Genomic DNA, 21,294 nt, shown 5'->3' with positions numbered 1-21,294 from the left:
CTTCACCTTTCCACACTTTGAGTGTCGGAGGGTTTCTGTAATGAATGAATGAATGACTTGTATAGCGCAACGCATGCGAGCTGAATCGCCTCTGGGCGCTTTTTCCAGCCAGTATCTGCTTGGCTGGTGCCGTCATTTTTACCCCGTAGGATCATGACACACTAGGGACACACAGTCATACACACATATATACTGGGCCAATTTGGACGAGATCCAATTTACCTACCAGCATGTCTTTGGAGTGTAGGAGGAAACCGGAGTACCCGGAGGAAACCCACGCAGACACAGGGAGAACATGCAAACTCCAGGCAGATGGCGTCGTGGTTGGGATTCGAACCAGCGAACCTTTTGCTGCTAGGCGAAAGTGCTACTCACTGCACCACTGTGCTGCCCTAATGGGTCCTGTACTGTCCCTGACTTGCCCAAGGCTGCTGTCTGTAAAGCTTCCAAAGCTGCAGCTGTGCATGGGAGAGCGCTTGAACATTATCAGTGACTGCAGTGAGTTTGATGATTCGCACAGACAGAGCAACTCCCAGCCTTTCCTGATGTCACTCACAGCATCGGAGACTTCACAGGCATCAGGGAAACACTCTGGTGTGCCAGGAGAGGGAAGGGGTTGTAAAGGTAAAAAAATTCCCTAAATAGCTTCCTTTACCTTAGTGCAGTCCTCCTTCACTTACCTCATCCTTCCATTTTGCTTTTAAATGTCCTTATTTCTTCTGAGAAATCCTCACTTCCTGTTCTTCTGTCTGTAACTCCACACAGTAATGCGAGGCTTTCTCCCTGGTGTGGAGAAAGCCTCTTGAGGAGGGAGGGGGCGAGCAGGAGTGTCGGGACACCCACTAACACACAGCTATTTTCTCTATCTGCAAATTAGAGAGTGTCCTGACTCTCCTGCGCGTCCCCTCCCCCCTCAAGAGGCTTTCTCCACACCAGGAAGAAAGCCTCGCATTTTTTCAAGTAAAATGCAGGGGTGTAATGCCACAGTCCTGCAGACTGTCTGTGTAGCTGTCTGCCTGTACCTCTGATACAGGCAGGCAGTTACACACTGACAGGAAGACTCAATGACATACGAGAGCACTCAACAGCGCTCTCGTAGCTCTTAAACCGCTTAAGGACCGCCGCACGACGATATATGTCGACAGAAGGGCACAAGGGCGGACATGTACGTCCCCTTTAAGAGCCCAGCCATGGATCGTGTAGCGCGCCGCCGGCGTCACTCTTGCGACCTGGCCCTTTGCTCCGCGACCGGAACCGCGGGATCCACGGACCTGATCGCCACCGGTGTCCCGCGATCGGGTCACAGAGAGGAAGAACGGGGGGAGGTAAGTGTAAACAAACCTCTCCCCGTGCTTCTTAGTGAGATTGACACTTATCGTCTGTTCCCTGTCATAGGGAATGATGATCAGTGACGTCACACGCTAAGCCACGGGGTCCGGGGCTGAAGTGGTTAAGAACTACAAGCCGACAGCCACAAAGGCTGTTGGTAGTTGTAGTTCATTTATTCACAGAACACTGTGAATGAATGATGTGACTGAGTGGGCGGAGCCCAACACGGCCGCATTTTCTTTAGTTTGTGACAGCAAGTCAAAATGGGGAATCTGGGAACACCGGGGCCGGTACATCTGATATGGGTGTAACTTGTTACAAAAGGTGAACTTATCCTTTAAGAAGTGATTTCTTGACAACATGCTGATATCAGTATGACAATGGATCTGCACATTGGAATAGCAGCCCTAATGTGTAGGACAGGTATGATCTCGGATGGGATGGGGCTCAAACCCTCCCACCCCACCAAGAAACACATATTCCACATAAGGCTGGATTCACACCTGAGCGTTTTCTCAGCTCGTAAAACGCTCATTTCAAAAATTAAACGCCCAACAAGCAAAATCCCATTCATTTAAATGGACCTTGTTCACATCTATAGCCTCGTACACACGCTCGGTTTTCTGGCAGAGCTTTCTTGCCGAGTAAACCGTTCGTGTGTACGAAGCTTTCAGGTTTCTCGTCAAGAAAACTGCACAGAATCTCGACGAGAAAAATAGAGATCCTGCACTCTATTTTCTCGTTGAGATTCTTGTCGGCCTGTTTCCCGACGAGAAACCCAAGAGTGTGTATACTTGCCCGTCGCTGTGGAAACGCGCATGCTCGAAATGACTTTGACACATGTGCGGTAGCTTCCATGGCAAGATGGCGGCGACGGCATCGAATGTGACGAGCGCACGCTCGCCATTCGCAATGACGTCATTGCGTTCTTGCCTTTCAAGAGAACCGCGGTTCTTTTGAAAGGTCTGTCTGTACACTCGGGCGGCAAGAGATTCTTGCCAAGAATCTCAACGGGAAAAAAAATTGGCTAGATTCACATAGATTCGCACGGGCCTATTGATTTCGACGTGGATGTAAACGGCGTAAATTCCTATTCACGGACGACTTACGCAAACAACGTAACATTTCCGAATTTCGAAGCGGGAACGGCAGCCATACTTTAACATTACTATTCCAACTATTTGATGGAATAACTTTAGGCCTGCTAATGCGTTAGGTAAACGGCGTAAATGTACTGCGGCGGCCGGGCGTACTTTCGTGAATAGGCGTATCTACTGATTTACATATTCTACGCCGACCGCAATGGAAGCTCCACCTAGCGGCCAGCCAAAATATTGCAACCTAAGATACGACGGCGCAAGCCGTCGTATCTTAGATATGTTTAAGTGTATCTCTGTTTGAGAATACACTTAAACATAGGTCGGCGCAGATTCTGAGTTAGGTCGGCGTATCTACTGATACGCCGACCTAACTCTACCTGAATCTAGCTAAATGTTTTTTTTTCCTGACGAGATTCTTGCCCGTGTGTACGAGGCCTGAGTGTTCTGTTGCCGGAAGCTCAAAAAAGTACATGAGCTTCTTTTTGGGCAGATTACAGGCGTTTTTCTGCTTTTTACATTGGTGACCTTTTGACCTGTAAAAATCAAAATCCGCGCAAATTTCCACCTGAAATTGATACGCTCAGGTGTGAATGCAGCCTAATTGCAGGTCGTACAACGAGTCTTTTATTTATACGGGTGATGGGGAAGACTTTGAAGGTTGCAGCTACTAATATAGATGACTGAGGGCTCTTTCACACGTCCGTTCAGTTTTTCAGATCAGTTTTTTTTTCATCAGTTGATCCGTTTTTCCATCAGTTTTTCGTCAGTTTTTCCATCCGTTTTTTCATCCTTTTTTTTTTTTTTTTTTTTTGGGGCTTTTTACATAGAAAAACGGATGTTAGCGGAACGGATGATAAACGGATCATCCGTTAACGTCCGTTTTTCGTCCGTTCCGTTTTTTAGACGGAAGAAAAATAGGGTTTTCTTCCGTCCAAAAAAACGGAACTTAATGCAGACGGATGCTAACGGACGTTAGCGGATGCTCATCCGCTAACGGACGCTAGCCCATATGGAATCATTGCGGTCCGTTAACGGACGTCCAAAAAACGGACGAACGAAACGGACGTGTGAAAGAGCCCTAAGGGCCATACATGGGTCGTATTTCGAAAGAATTTTCTTTTGAAATTCAGAAAATTTATACGTTTTGTAATCCAATGGCGCCGCCATTGATTTCAAAAATTCGACCAACCAAACCTTCAATTTCACCTCCTGTTACTACAGAAAATTATTTTCGTGTCTGGGAATCTTCTTTTCTTTCCGGGAATTTTCTTTTCTTGCACATGCGCATTTCTTTTTCAATTACAGTAAAACCTTGGTTTGAGAGTAACTTGGTTTGAGAGCGTTTTGCAAGACAAGAAAAATGTTTTATTACATTTTGCCTTGATATACAAGCGATGTCTTGATATAAGAGTAGCGTCATGTCACAACTGAGTATAAAAGAGAAGAGAGGAGCCTCTAAGTGTAGCAATATGGTTACATTTAATGAAGGTACAACATTTAGCCACATATTGCTACACTGATGCCTCGTACACATTCCATATCTGATGGAATCTAATCCGGTGGATTGTATTCGTCAGCTATCCGATGAAGCTGACTTTCATCAGTCTTGCCTACACACCATCAGTCAAAAATCCGACCGTGCCAAAACGCGGTGGCGTAAAACACTACGACGTGCTTAGAAAATGAAGTTCAATGCTTCCGAGCATGCATCGACTTGATTCTGAGCATGCATGGATTTTTGACCAATGGACTTTCACACAGACGATCGTTTTTTTTTTTTTTTCTATCGTTTTTTTTTTTATCCATAAGAAAAATTTAAAAAATGTTCTTTTTTTTCACCGATGGAAAACAAACCGATGGGGCCCACGCACGATCGGTTTGTCCGATGAAAACAGTCCATTTTCATCGGACAAACCGATCGTGTGTACAGGGCTTTAGAGGCTCCTCTCTTCTCTTTTATACCCTGTAAAAAAAAAAAAAAAAAATGCTTTTGATAGACGAGTGCTTTGGATTACAAGCATGTTTCTGGAACAAATTATTCTCGCAATCCAAGGTTTTACTGTACATTTCTCACTGGATTCAAGAAGCAATTGCGCCTGTGTAACCATAGTTACACAGGCGCAATTCCTTACTTGCCCCGGCGTAACGAATGCTCCTGATTCAGGAACCTCGTTACGCCGACTGCAGCCTAAGATATGCGCGGCATAAGGCTCTTATGCCCGCATATCTTAGGCTGCATTCTTGCGATGGCCGCTAGGTGGCGTTCCCGTTGTGCTCAGCGTATAGTATGCAAATTGCATACTAACGCCGATTCACAACGTTGCGCGAGCCCTGCGTACGCAGTTTACATCGTTTCCGTATGGCGTCTCCGTATGGCGTCTTTCGCGTAAGGCTGCCCCTGCTATTAGGGGCAGCCAATGTTACGTATACCCGTCGTTGCCGCGTCGCGAAATTTTAAATTTATGTACTTTGCGTATATGATTCGTGAATGGCGCTGGACGCCATTCACGTTCACTTTGAAGCAAATGACGTCCTTGCGACGTCATTTGCCGCAATGCACGTTGGGAAAGTTTCCCGACGGAGCATGTGCTCTACGATCGGCGCGGGAACGCGCCTAATTTAAATGATTCCCGCCCCCTACAGGATCATTTAAATTGCGCGCGCTTACGCCGGGCATTTTGCCGGCGCGCCCACGCAATTTACGGAGCTGCTGCTCCGTGAATCAAGGGCAGCGCAGTAATTTTGCGGGGACGCAGGGCAAAATCGTTGCCCTGCGCCTCCGTAAAAAAAGCGCAATTCTACCTGAAACCAGCCCATTGATTAGAAAATCGTTAGGTTTTCAAAAAAAATCCAACGTGTCCGATTATTAAAATTCAACAGCCGCACGAAAATCGGCTGTTGCTGCAGCCCACGCACTAATGGTGCGAAATACGAATGAAAATTCTTATATAAGATTCGACCCAGTAGTCTTATAGAAGGTTTTTTAATCTTTGTAGGTGTGGAGGCAGATCCTGAGAAAGCTGCACTAAGTGCGAAGGAGCCCACCTTGGGGAATGTTGATAAAGGTGAGTGTGAAACCCATTTATTTGAGTGAGCTGATTACAATGCCAAAATCCACCAAAAGAGTTGCATGTACTATTTTTTTTTTTTTTACCCAACATTGCACTGTGTTGCGCTGCCATGCCTGTGCACTGGAAAAGATGTGCTTGGGTACCATTCAAAAGGAATGGCACTGCAGAAGTCTAAACCACATAATGTGCATTACCCCAACGCCACTAGGCTCTTGATAGTTAACAGGGCTTTTTTTTTCTCAGAGTATAGGTGCAGGAACCCCCCCCCCCCCCCCCGAGTCACCCCATTTCTCCTCCCCTACCCACCTCCGAGGACCGTCCCTTGGCTCCAACCCCCTGCCCACCTTCTGGTACTGCCCTTTTTTTTGGTGCCAAGTCATTTGTATGGAATTTGTTAATAATAACAAGAAAAACAGATCCTGTAACGGTCACCACCGTTTACGACCTTCCATCCCATCCACGACAGCTCATCTGACACACAGACAAATCAGCAGGCATCCCATTTTCCCAGAATCAAGACGAGACACGCAGCTCTGTATTTGTTCCAAATGTAATGCAACTTTAATGGTTTCTTCTCAGTCTTATATACAGTACAGGGCATGAAAGGAACAATCAACTCCCCACCCACACATCACACCTTGGGGCTTCAATCACATTCTTTGAGCTAATTACTAAACATTCCTTCATTAACAGCATAACAAACAAAACACCATCACACAATGCTCTCTTTCCAATCCCCAGACAGACGCTCTGTCTCCAACAAGTATATTCCACACATAAACAGTATTTAGCATATATAATTAGAGGTCTGGGAGCAGACCTGGATTAACACCTGTCCGTTACAACACCTTTACACAAGGACAATGAAATGTCTTCCAGGCCCTGACTCAATTAGCATGTCACTGGTCAGGGCTAATCATAGAATGAGTCACTATTGACTGGTTGGGCCAACATCTTGCAGTATCTCAAAATCCTGTAATACGAACTATCAGTGATGTCCCATCTCATGTAATACATGAATTATGATTCACTTGCCACCCCATGCCCAAAGGGCACAGGGTGGACTCAGACCCAAGAGTTATCAGTGACGCTGACACAGGAGTATCCCCCATCCTCACAAAGTCTCTGGGTGTCCCGGGTCATTCCGTTACAGATCCCTTGCAGCCAGCAACACCAATAGAACCTCCAGCAACAATAGATATCCCTACAACAATAATGGACCACCGCCAGCACTATATCCCCCAGCAAAAATGGACCCCCAGTAACAATAGACTCCCCGGCAACTATAGACAACAGTAGCCAGCCAGCAACTATAGACAACAGTAGATCTCTCCCAGCGACAACTAACCCTCCCCCACCAACAGTAGATCTCCCACCAGTAACAGACTTCCTCAGCAACAATAGACACCCCCCATGCTAAAATAGACCCCCCCAGCTACAATAGATCCTCCAGCAGCCAGCATCAGCAGACCCTTCGGCGCACCCCTTGCACACATTCAGTCCTGGAGGTGCCAGAACTGCGTTCCTGCTGGAAAAAAAGCCCTGGTTAACAATAACTCTAACCTAGACTACGCAGGTATTTAATTTCAAGGTAATATGTAGGCATTAACCAGAAAGAGGATCACAACAATTAGTGGCACCCAAATGGGGAGATTTTATTTTTTCCATTACACCATATCTGGTGTAGGTCAGCGTTCCCCATACCTGCAATATAAAACAAAAATTAGGAAAGGATCCCCACAGAAAGCAGGTACTTTATGGGTAATGTTGTAAAATATTCTTTATTATAGACTTCAAAAATTGAAAATTATGCACAGTACAATCGATACTTAAAGCGGAGTTCCACCCAAAAGTGGAACTTCCGCTTTAACGCCTCCTTGCCCTCTTACATGCCACATTTGGCATGTCATTTTGGGGGGGCTTCAGTAGGAGTTGGCCTTCCTGTCCCACTTCCTTCTTCTGCCCAGGGACCGCTTTTTTTTTTTTTTTTTTTTTTTAAGCCTATGGTGTGTGTAAGGCCCCGTACACACGACCAAACATGTATGCTGAAACTGGTCTGCGGGCCAGTTTCAGCATACATGTTCGGTCGTGTGTAGGCGCGAGCGGGCCGAATTCCAGCAAACATTTGCCCGCCGGGCCTTTTCCCAGCAGGCAAATATTCCTGGACGTGTTTTAAAACCGTCCGCTGGAATCCTGCCCGCTCGGACATGTACGGTCGTCAGTACAGACCTACCGTACATGTCCGAGCGCCCGCCGTCCCTCGCATGCGTCGAATGACTTCGACGCATGCGTGGAAGCCTTTAAATGGCAGGCCCGCCCACGTCGCCGCGTCATCGTCGCGGCGACGACGCGGACACGCCCCGTGTAGTGTTTACGCGCGGACTTCTGTACGATGGTTAGTACAACCATCGTACAGAAGCCCTCTGGCAGGCATGTACGGTGAAAATGGTCCGACGGACCGCTTTCACCGTACATGTTTGCTCGTGTGTACCGGGCCTAACACACCCAAAAACTTCACCCGGTGCTGAAAAAATGTGCACACAAGAGTGGTCACAAAAATGTGCAGACGGGTGCAACGTCAAGTGGTCCTCCTGTGAAAAAGGACCCAAACCCTGATCCCCCGGGGCGTTAGGCTCCAGACGGGGACTGAGGTACTGTGGTTCGAGCAACCGAAGCCGACACGGACCCAACTTCCTTGGAGGGTCTGCCTAAACAGAACCCTCCCAGTACTAGGTGGGGCTCCGCCGAAGGGAGACCTCATGAGAGCAGGTGAACTAAGCCAGAAGGCAATGTCCACCCACTCCCAAGACATTTAGGGCTGGCCCGAGGACCGGCACCCTACTAATCACACAGTGAACAAATAACGTGCACAAACAAAAAAAGACAAAAACGTGACAAACATAGGCTAATTAATTAAAGTGGGGGAAAGGGATAGTGGAGAGGAGAGCGAAAGAAGTGGTCATTGTGTTACACAATGACCGGGCCCTCCGGCCAGGAATAAAAAATTCCCCTGGTCCCAGCAGCGTGGAACGGCAAGTCTCAGCATATACTGTACCACGGTGCAGCCGGCATTGCTCAGTTCCGCTCCGGCAGTGTAGGTCAGCTCATGCACAGTTAGTGAAGGCCCGCTGTATGGCTCAATGTATTTAACCGACATTGGCTCAGCTCCACACTGGCTTTAGCTGTATAGGAACTCAACTCAATGACTGCAGCTCCCACGCTTCAGAGTTCGGACCGCTCAGTATGATTTACTGTTAAGTTCATTGCGCCATACAGCGGGCCTTTACTAACTGCAGCATGTGCTGAACTATTGCCTAAGAACATTTGAATAATCCTGTCCATGTAGGCTGACTGGTTTGATTCATGATTATAGCCGCCTTCTATATGTTCATTTTCTTGCAGATGACAGAGAAATATATGAGGCACAGCAGCAGAGTCCATGGGTTAGGTCTCTGATGATCCCTTTAGGAGTTGTATTCCTGGTGGTACTGATTTTGTTCCTGTTCTATTGCAAAGCACGCAAAAAGTAAGTTATAAACATACTGTATTGGGTGGGAGTGTTTGATTATATACTGAATACATAATACATACAATATATAACTGAGGCGCTTCTAAACTGTCCATAAAACGCTGAGTGCTTTTGCAGCACTTTTCAGGCGCTTTTAAGGTCATTTGCATTGCGCTTTTTAACCACTTCATTACCCAGCCATAGTCATATGACGTCCACAGATGGGATCGCCCATCCTGGGTGGGCGTCATATGACGTCCTTGACTTTGTGGGGGGATATCTGAATGATGCCTGCAGCTAGAGGCATCATTCAGATATCATTCTTTCATGCCAGGGTGGTGTTTCTAACTGTGGGGGGATGGCACTGACTAGAGGAGGAGCCATATCATTGTTCCTAGTTAATAGGAACAGACAATCTGTATCTCTGTATTCCTTTTAGGAGATTGACTAGGCAGAAATCAGCACTTTAAGTGTTAAAACACTTCACACAGCACAGTACCTCCCAGGGGGCGGATCCCCCGGGTACATCCCTCACTCTGCTCATGCAGCCCCAGTTTTTTTTCTGCCTAGTGACAGGAGATGACATGGCTCTTCTGGGCCCATGTGCTCTAGAGGATTTTTTGTGATTTTCTCGCTTTTATTTTATTTTGTCCTGCATTTTTGGATCTTGGGATCTACAATCAACTGCCGACTGGGTGACAGGCTGGATCCTCGATCCTTGTATTCCCCCCGTGTTCGGCCATGGAGCGTGTGCCGGCCTTTAGCTACGCGCTGGGCCGTCCACGACATGCCCCGTTGCTCCAGGGGTGGCCGGTGAGCTATATGCTCCAGGGCACACATATGACCGGTCTCTATGGCCGTGTCACAGTGTGCCAGGCCGACAGCCATGCCGTAACTGCGCGGACGATGGTTCTGTCTGAAATACCTCCAGCCGGTGGTCACAGGACGGGTAAGTAGCATTCCCCTTGCCGTGGCATGCTGGTGCATTCCTGGGGAGGTCGATCGGGGGTCCGCCCTACTTTCCTCTCTCCCTTCCTCTCCCTCCTTCCCCATATTTTGGGTGGTCAGCCGTGAGGTGGGGGGCTCTGTTGGGGGTGCTGTGTGCTTTTTTTATTGCTGTCGTGTGTCTGGGGGGGGGGACCTATAGGGGTCTTGCATGTTGTCTGTTGTTTACAGTGTGTTTGGCGCCGTTTTTGTGTTTTACAATGTGCTCGGCCACCATTTTACTGGTGACGGCTGCTTTAACAACGTTCTGCGCCCATTTTCTTGTAGCCCGCATGCTAATTTTTGCATGTCGAAGCCCATTTTGGATGAGAGTTTTGCCTCTAGCGGCCAGAATAACGGTGCGAACGGCTGCAGCACACTTCCTTAGGGACGGCACAGCATGGACAGCGCTCTGGGCAGTCAAAGCGGCAGTACAGCCTGGTCGGGTGGTGAGTCCTCTGGGGGTTTCCCTGCTCTCTGTTGCGGCCGGGAGGGTGGCCTGTGGGTCTTGCCTTGCAGTACAAGGGTGGCAGTGGTTCAGCATGGCGTCCGAACCGGAGGCTTCTCCCCCAGACATGCCGGATTTAACCCTTGGTGCCCCTGTTCCTGCGGCCTCCATGGATGCTATGACGGCAGTCCTTGAGGCGTTTGTTGCCAGGATTGAAGCGGCGAGTGGCCAGAAGGGGGGTAAAAAGCGCCCCCTCCCTCCCTCCGCCTTCTTCTGAGGATGTCTCTGACACGGAATCGGACCCTGCTACTGCGTCCGGCCCTGGTTCCGTTATGTCAGAAGATGCAGGCCTAGCCCACACGGACAGTGAGGCTGACTCTGCTTCAGGGTCAGCGCATGATAAGGCGTTTATTGGAGCTCTTATCACTGCGGTGCGGGATACTCAAAAACTTGAGGATTCGGCAGAGACATCAGAGATGCCGGTCCCTTTTGGGTTCCGCAAGCCGCCCCGCAACGCGAAAGTGTTTCCTTGTGTTCCATATCTGGACAAAATATTGTACAAAAAATGGGATCGGCCGCAGAAAGTTTTCTCTGTCCCAAAATACTTTTGAGGAGGATTACCCTTTTGAGGAGGATTTCCTAAAAAGTGGGTCTCTCCTCCGTCAGTGGACCCCCCTGTGTCCAGACTGAACAAGGCTACCACGTTGCCTGTGGAAGGGGCTCCTGCCTTTAAGGACCCTGCAGATAGGAGAGCTGAGGCCTGCTCCATGTTCACAGTGGTGGGGTCGGCGATGAGACCGGTCTTGGCCGGGGCTCTTGTGTCGCAGACACTTACCGAACGGGCAAAGTCGCTGCTGCAGGAGCTGGAGGCTCGGAATGCTTCTGAGCTCTGTGTGGACCTGGCCGACCAGTTGGTGCAGGGCCTCAAATTTGTCTGCGAGTCGGCCTTGGACACGCTTCCCCTACTTTCCAGGGCCTCCGTCTACGCGGTGGTGTTACGCCGCCTTGTGTGGCTGAAGTGTTGGTCTGCGGACCAGTCCTCTAAAAAGGCCTTGGTGGACTTACCCTTTAAGGGTGAACGGCTTTTTGGGGCGTCTCTGGATGACATCATAAAACATGCCACGGGAGGTAAGAGCACTCTGCTTCCACAGTCAGGTAAAGGTAAGGAGCCTCGCCATAAGCAGGGGCCCTCCTTTACCGCCCCCAATCGTTTTGTTTTTTCGCCCGCCCGGTGCGGCAGGAAAACGTTTCCAGGGTGCCAAGGTGCCCGCTGAAGGGCAGAAGCGCCCCTGGTACCACAAGCCTGCTTCCGCATGAAGGTCTGCCCCGCCTGTATCTCGGGTGGGGGGTCGACTTCGCGAATTCGTAGCTCGGTGGAGGTCTCTTCTTTCCGACCGATGGGTTTGCGAAGTAGTGTCCTCGGGGTACAAGATAGAGTTTCTCTCTTGTCCACCAAACAGATTTTTTCCTTCCAACCTCCAGCTTCCTCCAGGACGCCGGGAGGCACTGTCAGGGGCTGTTCAGGAGTTGCTGGTCAGGGGAGTGATTGTGCCGGTTCCCTCAGTGGAACGGTTTCAGGGGTTTTACTCCAATCCGTTTGTAGTACCCAAGAAGGAAGGAGTCCGTCCAATCCTGGATGTCAAGGCCCTCAACTGCTATGTCAAGGTGCCAAAGTTCAAGATGGAGTCGGTTCGCTCGGTAGTGACGGCACTCCATCAGGGGGATTTTCTGGCATCCTTGGATATCAAGGACGCGTACCTGCATATCCCTGTGTGCGCAAATCACCAGAGATTTTTGCGGTCGGGGAGGACCACTTTCAATTTGTGGCCCTCCATTTCGGCCTGGCCTCGGCACCACGGGTTTTCACCAAGGTGCTCGCTCCGATTCTGGCCCTGCTGAGGCAGCGCGGAATCGCTATTGTAGGATACCTGGACGTCCTTCTTCTAAAAGCTTCCTCAAGCTCAGAGTTAGAAGAGGACATGTCTATCACCTGCCAGACCCTCCGGGAATTCGGTTGGCTACTGAATGTCCAAAAGTCAGTGTTGGTACCGTCTCAACGGTTGGAATATCTGGGGTTGGTCCTGGGTTCCTCGGAGGCGAGAGTTTTCCTTCCAGCGGAAAAACTACAGACACTGCAATCTGCGGTGCAGCGGTTGGCGACCCAGAAGTGGTCGACGCTTCGCTTTTGCATGAGGTTCCTGGGTCTGATGGTGGCGTCTTTCGAAGCGGTTCTGTATGCTCAATTCCACACTCGAGTGTTACAGAAAGAGATTCTGTCGCCTTGGGACAAGCTCCCTTCGTCTCTGGATTACCAGATCCGGGTGAGCCGTCTGGTCAGGTCCTCCCTAGTGTGGTGGCTGACATCTCCGGTGCTTCAGACCGGGAAATCGCTGCTGCCGTGCCATTGGATAGTGGTCACGACGGATGCCAGCCTCTCCAGCTGGGGGGGTGTCTGGGGTGTCCAGTCAGCCCAGGGGTGCCGATCAATGTCCTGGAGCTCCCGGCGATTAAGCTGTGCCTCTCCACATGGTCTCTGGGTCTGCAGGACCGTCCGGTCAGGATCCAGTCCGACAACGCCACGGCCGTGGCGTATGTCAATCATCAAGGGGGCACGCGGAGCTCGGCTGCAGCGTCGGAAGTCGCGTACATCCTCCGGTGGGCCGAAAGGTACGTTCCAGCTCTGTCGGCCGTGTTCATTCCGGGGGTGCAGAACTGGCAGGCCGACTACCTAAGTCCCCAAATGCTAGACCAAGGAGAATGGTCGCTACACCCGGAAGTGTTTCAGGGTCTGTGCCAAAGATGGGGCACTCCGGACGTGGATCTTCTTTCGTCCCGTCTCAATCGGAAGGTGTCACGGTTCGTGGCCAGGTCAAGAGACCCGTGGGCGGATGCGTCAGACGCGTTGGTGGCACCATGGGGTCACTATCGCCTAATCTACGTCTTCCCTCCTCTGAAGCTTCTTCCTTGCCTGCTGCGCAGAGTGGAAGCCAAGGGGATACCAACAATCCTGATCGCCCCGGATTGGCCGCGCCGTCCCTGGTACGCAGAACCTGGTGCTTCTGGAGGCAGACGTCCCTTGGCGTCTACCCCTGAGAGAAGATCTTCTGTCGCAGGGTCCTATCTTTCACCCTGCTTTACAGTCCCTGGCTTTAACGGCATGGCTGTTGAGAGCCAGGTGCTGAAGGACCGAGGCCTGCCGGACTCGGTGATTTCTACCATGCTACGAGCACGGAAGTCTACTTCATGGAGGATTTACCATCGTACTTGGAAGGCTTACATCTCTATGTGTGAGGAGATGAATTGGCACCCCCCGTACATAGGTGATGTCCCGGATTCTGCTGTTCTTACAGCGTGTAGTGAATCAGGCTCTCGCCTTAAGTACGGTTAGGGGTCAGATTTCAGCCTTGGCTGTTTACTTTCAGCGACCCTTGGCGGCGCACTCTCTGGTGCGTACATTTGTGCAGGGGGTTCGGCATGTGGCCCCTCCTGTGCATCCTTCACTGCCTCCATGGGACTTGAATTTAGTATTCTCGGTGCTTCAAGAGTCTCCGTTTGAGGACATTCGGAAAATTCCTTTGTTGACTCTGTCCCAGAAGGTGGTTTTTCTGGTGGCAATTACTTTGGTAAGACGAGTCTCTGAACTAGCGGCCTTGTCTTGCATGGCTCCTTTCTTGGTCATCCATAAGGATAAGGTGGTGCTGCGGCCGCAGCCGTCATTCCTTCCAAAGGTTGTTTCAGATTTTCACATTAATGAGGACCTTGTTCTTCCATCCTTATGTCCTCGGCCGAAGAACCCGAAGGAAGCCACGTTACATTCCTTGGACGTGGTTCGGGCCCTACGGGTGTACTTGTCTGCTATGGCTCAGTTTCGGAGGTCAGATTCACTGTTCGTGTCGGTGAAGGGTCTGGCGGTCTCGTCGGCCACCATTTCTAGGTGGATCCGACAGGTCGTGCTTCAGGCCTATGCCCTAAAGGGGCGGGCGCCCCCTTTAATTTACGGCGCATTCGACCAGGGCGATTGGTGCCCCTTGGGCTTTCCGCCATCAAGCGTCTGTTTTACAGGTGTGTAAGGCAGCGACCTGGTCATCAGTCCACACCTTCTCAAAGTTTTACAAGGTGGATGTGAGTGCATCTTCGGATGCCTCCTTTGGCCGCAAGGTTTTACATGCGGCAGTTTAAGGTTGAAGTTCCCCTGTTGAGGAACTCTGGTTTGTTTGGGGTGAAGTTTGGTTTGCTGTGTTTTTCCCACCCCTCGAAATTTTTTGACACTGCTTGGGGACGTCCCTAAGGTCAATTGCTGCTGTGTCCGTCCATGAACGGAAGAGAAAATAGGATTTTTGCACTCACCGTAAAATCCATTTCTCTGAGTTCATGGACGGACACAGCACCCTCCCCTCCTTTGTTTGTACTGCTTGTTACGAACTGGGGCTGCATGAGGCAGAGTGAGGGATGTACCCGGGGGATCCACCCCCTGGGAGGTACTGTGCTGTGTGAAGTGTTTTAACACTTAAAGTGCTGATTTCTGCCTAGTCAATCTCCTAAAAGGAAGCATAATACCCTAAGGTCAATTGCTGTGGTGTCTGTCCATGAACTCAGAGAAATTGATTGTACAAAAATCCTATTTTTTATAGCACTGATCGCTGTATAAATGTCAATGGTCCCAAAAATGTGTCAAAAGTTTCCGATCTGTCCGCTATAATGTCGCAGTACTGCTAAAAATCGCAAATCACCGCCATTACTAGTAAAAAAAAAAAGCTTCCTCTGCCTGTGTTTACAATTGAGCCAGTCAGCAAGTTGGTTAATAATGAAATCTGCCCTGTGTCTGTGTGTTATAAAATAAAATGCAGCTTTATACCTAATTTCAGAGCGCCACTCCCGTGACCCGCTGCCTCTCTCTTCTCCTCGTCTGACAGCTGCAGCGGAGCGGGGCCTTGATTCCCATGCTGACTTTAGGCGGGAGCAAGAGAGTGGCGGCCAGTCATATGAGCGGCGCTCTGAAATGAGGTATATAGCTGCATTATTGTTTTAAAACATAAACACAAGGCAGATTACATTATTAAACAGAGGATAGTGTGACTCGCAAACTGTAATTTTAGCAGCAGGCGCAGAGGGGGTGGGCACAGACACGGAGCTGACGGGTAGGGAGGTAGTAGGGGAGGGAGAACAGAGGAGAGCTGCAGATGAGAGGCATGTAAACTGACTACAATGTCAGGGCTCAGCAGCCAGGATACACTGTGGTCAGTTTTCAGGGGGGAGGGCAGAACCAGGCAGGATCAACCAGGTATTTCAGGTGTTACAGAGGGCCAAATTACACAGCACAAACACTTGTCTGTATAACATGCTGTAAAGGAATAGGATTTTTATTTTTTATTTTTTTAAGGGTAACAAACACTTTAACCATTTGAGTATTCTGGAGTAAGGCGATAGAAGCATACAGGTTAGCAATCTCCCATTTACCAGCAAAAAAAAAGTTTTGAAAGTCCTATAGCTTTAACAGAAATTATCCGTGATGGGACTCTCCTTTGGCTTTTAGAGCAAAATTCTGGGATGTCCAGGGGTCATGGGGTATGTGTATATATGACACACGTACACTTGTATTGCACATAGCAACCAATCAGAGTCCAGCTTTTCAACTGTCTTATTCCAGGCAATTAGAAGGTGAAATAAAAATAAATGCCGGTGGGCACACCTTTTATCTTCAAGTTTTATATGTGTGACCACCAATAGCTTGACCCCATCACTCAAAGTACTGTATATAAATGTGGTTTTATATAAATACAGGACAGAAGCCAAAACGCCAAAGAAACTGGCGAAGGTTGAAAATGGACAAGTAACACCAATGTCCTGCGTTAAGAAATTATTTGAGGGGGCCAATGGACGGGATTCTCCAAAGCTGTCAACTGAGTATGAACCTGGACCAGCATCACGTATGAATGACGCAACACCTTCCGATAGCGACAAGAGAAATACCAGGGTACATTACTACATACCGTATATACCCAAATATAAGCCGAGGCACCTTATTTTACCCACAAAAAAAACTGGGAAAACTTATTGACTTGAGTATAAGCCTAGGGTGTCCATCTGCATGCCTCACTGTGCCCATGTGCATGCCTCACTGTGCCCATGCCTAGACTTACGTTTAACATGGAAGGGGGGTGCCCCACTTTGAAAAATCGGTGCTCCCCGGCCGTAGGTCCCCCGGACAACAAACCTTGCACACTTGTAAAGGAAGAGTGGGGCTATATGTGTGCCAATATAAGCAGAGGCACCTAATTTTACCCCAAAAAAATGGGAAAACTTATTGACGCGCGTATAAGCCTAGGGTGTCCATCTGCATGCCTCACTGTGCCCATGCCTAGACTTGCGTTTAACATGGGAGTCTATGGAAGGGGTGCCTGACTTTGAAAAATTGGCGCTCCCCGGCCGTAGGTCCCCCAGACAACAAACTTTGCACACTCGTAGAGGAGAAATGGAGCTACATGTGTGCCATGGGGGGGGGGGAGGATCAGGCGCAAAAAGGTGACAAGTATAAGCCGAGGGGGGGCATTTTCAGCACAAAAAAAATTGCTAAAAAATCTATACTTTGCACATGTTGGTCTGCAGGCCTGCAGCAATCCCTGTGTATTTTTTTTTTTTTTTTTTTTACTATTTTCACTTTTTAATCTGATATGGTACATGCTCCAATTTTTTTTTTTTTTTTCTAAATCGTATCTTTTTTTTGTGTGTGTGTGTGTGTGTGTTTTATTTATTTTTTATTTTTTTCACTCGTGCACAACTTTTGCATAATAAACTTACAAAACCAACCAACATTAACCGCTTAAGGACCTGCACATTTACGTCAGCAGAATGGCACGGCTGGGCACATGCATGTACAGGTACGTCCTCTGTTAGTGCCCAGCGTGCACCCGCGACCCAGTCCGAAGCTCCGGGACCGCGGGACTCGCGGACCCGATCGCCGCTGGAGTCCCGCGATCGGTCCCCGGAGCTCAAGAACGGGGAGAGCTGTGTGTAAACACGGCTTCCCCGTTCTTCACTGTGGCGCCGTCATTGATCGTGTGTTCCCTAATATAGGGAACCCCCAATCAATGACGTCACACCTAGAAAAACATATGAGGTCACGCATAACCCCTTCAGCGCCCCCTCAAACTGCAATTGTCATTTTCACAGTAAACAGTGCATTTTTAATGCATTTTTTGCTGTGAAAATGACAATGGTGGCAAAAATGTGTCAAAATTGTCCGAAGTGTCCCCCATAATGTCGCAGTCACGGAAAAAAAACGCTGATCGCCGCCATTAGTAAAAAAAAAAAAAAATTTATAAAAATGCAATAAAACTATCCCCTATTTTGTAAACGCTATAAATTTTGAGCAAACTAACCGATAAACGCTTATTGCGATTTTTTTTTTACCGAAAATAGGTAGAAGAATACGTGTCGGCCTAAACTGAGGGGAAAAAAAATGTTATATATATTTTTGGGGGATATTTATTATAGTAAAAAGTAAAAAAATATTGCTCTATTTTTGTTTATAGCGCAAAAAATAAAAACCGCAGAGGTGATCAAATACCACCAAAGGAAAGCTCTATTTGTGGGAAAAAAAGGACGCCAATTTTGTTTGGGAGCCACGTCGCACGACCGCGCAATTGTCAGTTAAAGCATCGCGGTGCCGAATCGCAAAAACTGTCCGGGTCCTTTAGCTGCCTAAAGGTCCGGGTCTTAAGTGGTTAAAGGAGTTGTAAAGGTACAATTTATTTTTTTCTTCCATAAATAGCTTCCTTTACCTTAGTGCAGTCCTCCTTCACTTACCTCATCCTTCCATTTTGCTTTAGAATGTCCTTATTTCTTCTGAGAAATCCTCACTTCCTGTTCTTCTGTCTGTAACTCCACACCGTAATGCAAGGCTTTCTCCCTGGTGTGGAGAAAGCCTCTTGAGGGGGCGAGCAGGAGTGTCAGGACGCCCACTAACACACAGCTCCTTTCTCTATCTGCAAAGTAGAGAGTGTCCTGACACTCCTGCTCGCCCCCTCCCCCCTCAAGAGGCTTTCTCCACACCATGGAAAAAGCCTTGCAATAATGTGTGGAGTTACAGACTGAAGAACAGGAAGTGAGGATTTCTCAGAGGAAATAAGGACATTTAAAAGCAAAATTGGAAGGATGAGGTAAGTGAAGGAGGACTGCACTAAGGTAAAGGAAGATATTTAGGGATTTTTTTTTTTTACCTTTTTACAACCCCTTTAAGGACCTATAGTGACATCAATACAATTTGTACTTAAGGATTTATACATGTCCCATAATCATGCACATGCTCCAATTTTTAGTTTGTTCTCTGACACAGCCAACATGGATTGTTGCGTCTCACAGTGGCCATTTGCTTTTGGACACATGTTGCTGCAGTACTTTTTTGCAAATTTTTTATTTTTTTTTTGCATAATTTTCCCCTTATCATTTTACATGTCTATATTTTATTAACACTGCACAATTAACCACTTGCCGACCACCGCATGTATATGTACGTCCACAGAATGGCACATACAGGCAGAAGGACGTGCCCGTACGTTCCTTGCCTTTCCGCGGGTGGGGGGTCCGATCGGGACCCCCCCCCCGCTACATGCGGCGATCGGATTCCCGCGGGGTGCGATCCGGGACGACAGCGCGGCTATTCGTTTATAGCCGCTCCGTCGCGATCGCTCCCCGGAGCTGAAGAACGGGGAGAGCCGTATGTAAACACGGCTTCCCCGTGCTTCACTGTGGCGGCTGCATCAATCGAGTGATCCCTTTTATAGGGAGACTCGATCGATGACGTCAGACCTACAGCCACACCCCCCTACAGTTGTAAACACACACTAGGTGAACCCTAACTCCTACAGCGCCCCCTGTGGTTAACTCCCAAACTGCAACTGTCATTTTCACAATAAACAATGCATTTTTATAGCATTTTTTGCTGTGAAAATGACAATGGTCCCAAAAATTTGTCAAAATTGTCCGAAGTGTCCACCATAATGTCGCAGTCACGAAAAAAATTGCTGATCGCCGCCATTAGTAGTAAAAAAAAATAATTAATGAAAATGCAAATAAAATAATCCCCGATTTTGTAAACGCTATTAATTTTGCGCAAACCAATCGATAAACGCTTATTGCGATTTTTTTACCAAAAATAGGTAGAAGAATACGTATCGGCCTAAACTGAGGAAAAAAAAAAAATTTATATATGTTTTTGGGGGATATTTATTACAGCAAAAAGTAAAAAATATTGCATTTTTCTCAAAATTGTCGCTCTACTTTTGTTTATAGCGCAAAAAATAAAAACCGCAGAGGTGATCAAATACTACCAAAAGAAAGCTCTATTTGTGGGAAAAAAAGGACGCCAATTTTGTTCGGGAGCCACGTCGCACGACTGCGCAATTGTCAGTTAAAGCGACGCAGTGCAGAATCGCAAAACCTGGCCTGGGCATTTAGCAACAAAATGGTCCGGGGCTTAAGTGGTTAGGGGGTCTGTTATTTAAAAAATGTAGTACCGATACTAGTGCTAGGGGTTATTATTGCATCCACTGACACCAATGTGTATTTCTAATTCAAATTATTTATTTCAATTTTTTTTTTTTTTGTTCTAGGAATCCATGAATAGTTCATTAAAGAAAAGAAATAAACGTGACTCAGCAAGAAACAACAGGGCACCAAGAAATCTTTTCCCAGATGACAAAACATGTTGAGCCCTGGTTCACACTGGGTACGATTTGGAACGATTTGAGATGCGATTTGACATGTCAAATCGCATCTCAAATCGGCGGCAATTGTCGGCAATGGCACTGTCCTAATCAGTGCGACGCCGCATCTGCGATTTCAAAAAGTAGTTCCTGTACTACTTTTTGCGATTTCGGGCCGCGATTTACAACAAATTGCGCGCGAAATTGCGGTAAAATCGCGCATTTTACCGCGATTTTGAATTCGCAGCAGTGTGAACCTAGGCTAAAAGGATAATTCTGCCTTTACCAAAAAATAGTTTTGGTTGTGATGGTTTATAAGCCTGGACCACAAAGAAATCAGGTTATCAACTGTGATCGTTGGTTTTATTTCATTATACTTCTACAGTGTCTTGAAATTTCCAGTAAGCCTGAACAAAAAATCGATTTTTCATGTAGGATCCGAAGAAAATGTGGAATGTTGTGGGCAGTGAACTGTAGAACGGCTGGTGAAGGTGTACACATAATCTGCACAGTGGTGGATGATCTATGAATTGAGAAATCACAATAATTCAACGCAGAAAAGTTTCAGCATGTGAACTTTAATTGAACAGATTATTATATTGATTTATTTATTTGTTTGTATATAATTTGATCTATCACTGGATATTTTATATGATAGATTAACCACTTCCATACCGGGGGGCACTTACGCACCTTCCCGCCCAAGCCAATTTTTAGCTTTCAGCCATGTCGCACTTTGAATGACAAGTGCGCGGTCATGCTACACTGTACCCAAACAAAATTGGCATCCTTTTCCCCCACAAATAGAGCTTTCTTTTGGTGGTATTTGATCACCTCTGCGATTTTTTTTTTTTTTTTTTTTTTTCGCAACAACTAAAAAAAGACTGAAAATTTTGAAAAAAAATAAAGTTTTTATTTTTTTCTGTAATTTTTTTTGTAAATAAGTAAGTTTTCTCTTTCAATTACGGGCACTGATATGGCGGCACTGATGGGCACCGATGAGGTGGCACTGATGGGCACCTATAAGGTAGTACTGATGGGCACCAATGAGGTGGCACTGATGGGCGGCGCTGGTATGCGGCACTGATGGGCACTCATAGGCGGCACTGAAGGGCACTCATAGGCGGCACATATGGGCACTCATGGGCGG

The 21,294-nt window shown here is 47.8% G+C and overlaps 1 protein-coding gene across 1 annotated transcript in view; it reads left to right on the top strand.

The window, feature by feature from the left end:
- The window catches only part of LOC120928007, a 54,318-nt gene extending 34,096 nt beyond the window's left edge, over positions 1-20,222 (top strand). The window contains exons 5-8 of the mRNA XM_040339065.1: positions 5,426-5,494; positions 8,903-9,026; positions 16,222-16,414; positions 20,052-20,222. Coding sequence (XP_040194999.1) covers positions 5,426-5,494; positions 8,903-9,026; positions 16,222-16,414; positions 20,052-20,150 — 485 coding nt within the window. The 3' untranslated portion in view covers positions 20,151-20,222. The remainder of the gene's footprint in view (positions 1-5,425; positions 5,495-8,902; positions 9,027-16,221; positions 16,415-20,051) is intronic.
- The last annotated feature ends 1,072 nt before the right edge of the window (positions 20,223-21,294 follow it).

This window comes from Rana temporaria, chromosome 2, assembly GCF_905171775.1.
Source record: "Rana temporaria chromosome 2, aRanTem1.1, whole genome shotgun sequence".
Taxonomy (NCBI): domain Eukaryota; kingdom Metazoa; phylum Chordata; class Amphibia; order Anura; family Ranidae; genus Rana; species Rana temporaria.
Note: the sequence above shows the minus strand (reverse complement) of the source record. Positions and strands in the feature narration are given on the sequence as shown.